General features: G+C 33.7%; 1 protein-coding gene across 3 annotated transcripts in view; it reads right to left on the bottom strand.

Moving 5' to 3' along the window:
• Window positions 1-2,756: 2,756 nt before the first annotated feature.
• PDK3 (pyruvate dehydrogenase kinase 3) overlaps window positions 2,757-6,202 on the bottom strand; it is an 83,640-nt gene continuing 80,194 nt past the window's right edge. For all 3 annotated transcript variants that reach the window (XR_011600416.1, XR_011600417.1, XM_070944103.1), the window contains exon 12: window positions 2,757-4,347. Coding sequence is in view for 1 of the 3 variants with exons in the window: in XM_070944103.1 (XP_070800204.1) it covers window positions 4,344-4,347 (4 nt within the window). In the remaining 2 variants the exon portion in view is untranslated. The remainder of the gene's footprint in view (window positions 4,348-6,202) is intronic.

Here is a 6,202-nt window from a genome sequence, read left to right as displayed (position 1 = left end):
TACATTAAAAAGTTCAAATTGCAAGGTCCTGATCATGAATGCAGACTCCATTCGGTTCCAAAACTTTTTCTGAAATCAGTGGCCTGTCACTCATGCAGATACCCTTTCAAGAAAAACACTGAAGCATTAGACGAACCCATGTGAGGAAGTCCAAATGGTGGCATACAAAGGCAGGAATGCTTGGGTTTGTTATGTATCACTATGGGAGATGTTAAATTTATGCTGAATGTAACTTCTCCAAGCAATCATGACTGTAAGGGGCATAAGCTTGGGACCAGGAAAATTAATCCTTTGTTTTTGCAATTTGAATGTCATGCAAAGGAGAAAGTGCTTGGGGAAAGTTGTCTTGATACACCGCACATATATTTTAAAAATAAGCATAGGTTATCCTTAAAACGCTTATTGATCACAAACTTGAAGTAGACACCTACCATTCGAACCATCATTAAAAAGACACAACAAAGAATGTTCTTTCTTCGTCAACTCAGGAAGTTCAGACTGCCCCAGGAGCTATTGATATGGTTTTATAAAAGAATTGTGTCTATCATTTGTACTTCTATAACTGTCTAGTTTGGTACAGCAATCAAACAGGACAGGTAGACTTCCAATGGATAGTTAACACTGCAGAAAGAACAATTACAACCAGCCTGCCTTCCATAGAAGACTTGTATATTGTACAGGTCTGAGGGCTGAGAAAATATCTAGATCCGTCACATCCTGGCCATAAACTGTTTCAACTCCTCCCCTTGGAATAGTGCTATAGGGCATCACATGCCAAAACAACTAAACACTGAGTTTTTTCCTCTGTGCCATCACTCTGTGGAACACCTAATTCTTACAGTGCTGTCTAATGTCTATGTATGTTTATCCATGTAGTGTGGTTGTAGTATTATTATTTTCTTTACTCCACCCTTTTATTGGTATGATGAGGATGATGATTCTGTTCCTTTACATGTACACTAAGTGCTTCTGTATTGGAGACAAATTCCTTGTGTGTCAAATCACTCTTGAATTAAATCAATTTAATTCAAATCAATTCAAACTAAAAAATTTGAGGATATTACTTCTTGCCAAAACCACTTAAGCATCCCAGAACATATTATCCTCCAAAATTTATTATCTTCCATGTAGTTCAAGTCTTATCTACAATACAGTATCTTGTAAAATTTTTAATTACCTGAATGAGTTGTACAAAAAAACAAAAACATTTTGTTTAATCCTTCTTCTACCACCTTTAACCACTATTATCTAGAAATATTTAAAATACTACATTATTTTTTATTCTATTTTTATTGTTTTTGGAACACAAATGTAAAAAAGGCAGATATTGATTTCAACAACTCACCTATTCTACATTTCATGTATTTAATATGATAATGATGTTATCCATTCAGTCATGTATAGGATATGAGATTTACAAGCTCAGGAGTGTGCTCTGATTGAGAAGTGCAAAATCAGACATGTATTTTTTTTTTTTTTTGTAAGAATTGACATTCTTTCTCACATAATCCCCCCAAAACACACCTGCTCACACATAAGGTTCTATCCAGAGCATCAGTGTGGAATTCTAACTATTGGCAAATATTCTATACATCTTTCCTTTTTATAGTAATCTATGTCCTGGGACTGGTTTGCAAGAAAGGAACTGTACCAAAATAAGAATGAATGAAAAAAAAAAAAATTTTTTTTAAATTTGATTTATATGCCGCCCTTCTCCGGAGACTCAGGGCGGCTTACAATGTGCTCAGCAATAGCCTTCATCCTTTTGTATATTTATACAAAGTCAGCTTATTGCCCCCACAACTGGGTCCTCAATTTACCTACCTTAGAAAGGATGGAAGGCTGAGTCAACTTTGAGCCTTGGTGAGATTCGAACCTGCAGTAACTGCAGGCAGCTGGTCTTAATAACCAGCTTAATAACAGGGTGCCTTAGACCACTGTACTACCAAGGCTCTTTTTCGTTTTCCTTTGTTAGTCCTTGTTTTTGCAAAAATAAAATGCTGCTAAGGATTCTTGTGCCAGAATGGAGCACATAATGCAAAAAAGGGAACATTTCTTAAATGGGAACAGAACTCTGGGGAAAATGAGCAGCGAAAGGCCACATGCAGTTAAGGATAGGGAGAAGCCCTCAAGCCTTCTGGGAAAGGCAGCTGAGCTGTGCATGAGATGGGAAACTCAATCTCTCTCCCAGTTACATGACCCAGAGTGTATGCAGTATACCCTGCCTTTCCAGAGCAACAGTACACACAGATGCAACATATAGAAATTACAGAAATATATACACACAGGTACAGCACACTTCAAGGGGAAAAAAAGGGAGTTAAAGTATGCATCTAGTTCAGTGAAACAGCTAGAAAGATCATCCAATGAACAATAGCTTCTGCCACAACTGTCTTGAAACATGGACAATAGATTTCCTTCCATTTATTTATTTCAAAAAATTTATATGGCTGCCCAACTCATTCTCAGTGACAGGTGGCTTATATAAGTAAAAACCCAATATAAAAATAATAACAAGCAATAATCTCTCACTCTTCTAGTGACAAAAAAATCTAAAGCAGACTAAGTAATAGGATGTTACAAATGAAACAAAAGCACACCATATGTATGGTAATGGCTTCAGACTAAAAAAATGCAATCAAATTTGGGAAGTAAATTTAACTGACTAAACTCTAGCTATTTTAGGAATATATGGCTAAAATGTAGCCCCCAAAGAATCAATAATAAACAATCATTTTAGTATTTTTATTGCACAGTATGAAGGGAAGAAGGGATATATACAACATTTACAGTGAAATAACTTTATATATGGCAACTCTAGAATTCTAGAACATGTTACACAGTACTGTTTAAGTTAGTTGATTCATTCCTACAAATCTTCAGGTTACGAACGTAATTTGCAGGCTCCATTACATTCGTAACTTGAGGACTACCTGTACTTTGAACTTGTTGACTTCTAAAGGTTGTTTCAAAAACTTTTGCGAGACTGCATTTTGAACATAACTTTCCTACAACATTCACATATCAATAGATACAGCTGAGAGATCTACTAAGCAAAATGGCTCAAATACATTAGCAGAGTTGCCTGAAATTCAATAGAAGCAGCATTCTAATGGAAACCATTAATCCAATTGAAATAAAAAACAAAAAATAAATTTGTATCAGTTTTTTATCTAAATTATGGAATGAAGAACTGGAATACTCAAATTTTGAAGGATCAGTGGATTCTGATGTTAAGAAATATAAACTATACTTCCTATGATTTAAAAACAAAATTAATTCACCAGAAAGTAAGTCAAGCTTTTGTACTATTCTTAACTGTTTTAAAAGGGTTAGGTATTAGATTTTTTTATGCTAATGCTATAAAAGATTTGAAGATGCCTTAATTCATATGATCTGGTTCAGCTACATCGAATTGTTTTCAAATTACTACATATGTCAATAAATTCTGAGAAACCCCCCTAAATGCTTAATATGATGTTGAAATATAATTGTAAAACATGGAATCTGTTTTGGCTTTATCAAGCCTGGGCAAGGCTAAGAGAATATTTTTATCTAAATGCAAATAAACATATCCATCTGTTTTTAAGGATTGGGTTCAGGATATGATTTCCTGTCCTTTTTAGACGTTTATGTATTCTGAAAATAAGATGAAATATACTTTCATCTGGCATATTTAATATATGGACTGGATTAATTTTGTACCAATACCTGTGGATATTATATGAATCTGCTTACATTTTTGTTAAGTTTTTCCTCTTTTTTATTTTTATTTTAATCATCACAATAATTTTGGTGTTTTATGTTTTCTTCATTTATAATCATTGCCATTTCTTCCTGCTGGCATTATTCTTATTTTTATTTCATTATTAAAAATAATTTAAAAAGCATATAAAAGGAGCTATTTCCTCTCTCATATTATACCAATGAGCTAATATTTGATTATATTCAATAAATGTGCATTAACCAGTTTTTCCTTCTCTTAGGAAAGGAAAAGGCTTTCTAACCAAATAAAGCTCTGTTCTAACAAAATAAAAATACTACTACTTAACAGTGACATATAACTTCCATTTAAGTTAATAGGATTAATGAATTTAAAAACAGACTAATTTCTGTGGAATGAGTAAAGTACACTTGATTGAGGACAATTTCAATTTCAGAGGAGAGAGCCAAGATGCAAAGAATTTTAAGATGCTGTTAAATCCTAGGTTTTCAAATTATTTTGAGAGAAGGGAGTACAGCACACTATAAGGGTGGAGACATGATGTTCTTACAGCAGCAGGATTCCAAGAAAGCTGAAACTTTCCCTTTGCATCAGCCAAGAACTGGCACTGCCGTTATTGCTACCTGTATGAAAGAAATAAAACAACTTAGTGGCTTCCACACATTGTGCTACACTAAAGGATGGTTTGGTTGGTTTTGCTTAGTGTGCTTACATGAATTAAGTCATTTTCTTCCTAATGTTAATACTAAAACCACTGCCACCTCTGGTTTTTCCCAAATGAGACTTTTACTGTACAATCCTTCAACACAAATATACGTTTTAAAGCAGGGGTGTCTAGCCAGTGGGCTGAATGCAACACGTGCTGGCCATGCCCACCCCCGGTTTAGCAAAGAGGGAAAAAGTTGCAATGTCATGTGATGATGTGACGAGTTTGACACCTGTTTTAAAGCAACTGGAATTTTTAATGTTCCATTTTATGTTTTCCCCTCAATTTTTTTTTTACTTTTTTTGATACTTAAAAAAAGGAAGAGAAAAAAACTGCAAAATGCTTTTTAATTGAAAACAGTTTATCCATTAGCAAGCACTTTACATTTTTGGTGATTTCTATTCTGTATCTCAAAGTACTGATTGCATTGGACATATTTTTGCCCCCCACTCTTTCCCCAATCTACCCTTGCTGAGACACTAATGTATTCCAGATGTTTTAAAAAATAAATGCCTGAATTCCGATACATTACTGTAGAGCATCTACATCTACCAGAACATTTCTCAGAAAGAAATGAGACAAAGTTTTAAGAAAGTGCATTGCAGAGAAATCACATATTCTACACTACACTTGCCTCCCTTTAGTAAAATCAGATAGAACCAAGATGTCTTTGAGAATTCAAAATTTCTCTCTTTCTCGATGGAATTCAATTTAACCTTGATTTAGTGGACTTTGAATATAATTGATTAAATTTATACCTTTCACCTCCACTTCCCCCAAAATAACATCAATTACATACAAAATACTCTAGACAGTTAAAAATTAGTTAAATTTACATTCAGTTTGTATCATTTCTGTAATGATATCCTTACTCAAAGATGCAAATAATGTCATTTGCCTCAATTTGCCATTTGCACAAATGATTCAGATCACCACAAATTATTTAATTTGCATTTTGATGGATATGCAAAATTAATGGGCATTCCCTCTCAACTGATCTGTTAAACTGACATTTATTTCACTGTAATTTATTTATTTAAAAAATCCCACAGAATCCTTGAAAATCTTTGGAAATAAAAAAAAGAAGCAGCAGTTGAATCCTTACCCTGTTTTTTAAAACCAAGCATCTCAGTGGAGAATCATATAGATAAAAAAAGCATTTGAGAGCCATTTTAGTAAAGAATAAGTCTAGAATAAGTTTTATGAAGCTTTTCTTCCTAATGCTATTTTACTCCAATACTACTTTTCATATATAATAATAGAGACATAGAGCTGAATTTAATTTCTAATTTGGCTTCAAGTTACTTCTACAGATAATATCACTACAATTCTTCCAAACATTAAAATGCTGCATTTACACTTAAATCACATTTCTGTGTATAAAACCAGAATGATGAGACTTTAGCATGAAGTTGCCCATATTTTAGACCACAATTTATACAATAAGAGCACAACAGTGTAACTGAAACTACAGAAGGGAGGAACACTGAATCACCTACATATAATTTGCATCCAGGCCTTATTTTCTACCTAGTGGCCAACACCTAACAGTTATTTGAGCGGTTTTAGCTAATCTCAGCTGACCCTGAAAAGCTCGATAGGGTCATAGCCAATTAGTAACTGGATGGGAAAATATTTCAGGAAATCCCAAGAGTGCAGGCTAGTCTGAGGAATAAAAAGGGAATTCCAGAAGGCAATAGTATATCTTTAAAAATAATTCCACATTAAAATGGCACAGTCATATCTAAAACAGAAATATACGTTTTAATCCA

Source organism: Pituophis catenifer, unplaced genomic scaffold, assembly GCF_029215685.1.
Source record: "Pituophis catenifer annectens isolate HBS135680 unplaced genomic scaffold, rPitCat1.0.hap2 SCAF_4, whole genome shotgun sequence".
NCBI lineage: Eukaryota > Metazoa > Chordata > Lepidosauria > Squamata > Colubridae > Pituophis > Pituophis catenifer.
This window is presented reverse-complemented; position numbering and strand designations above follow the sequence as displayed.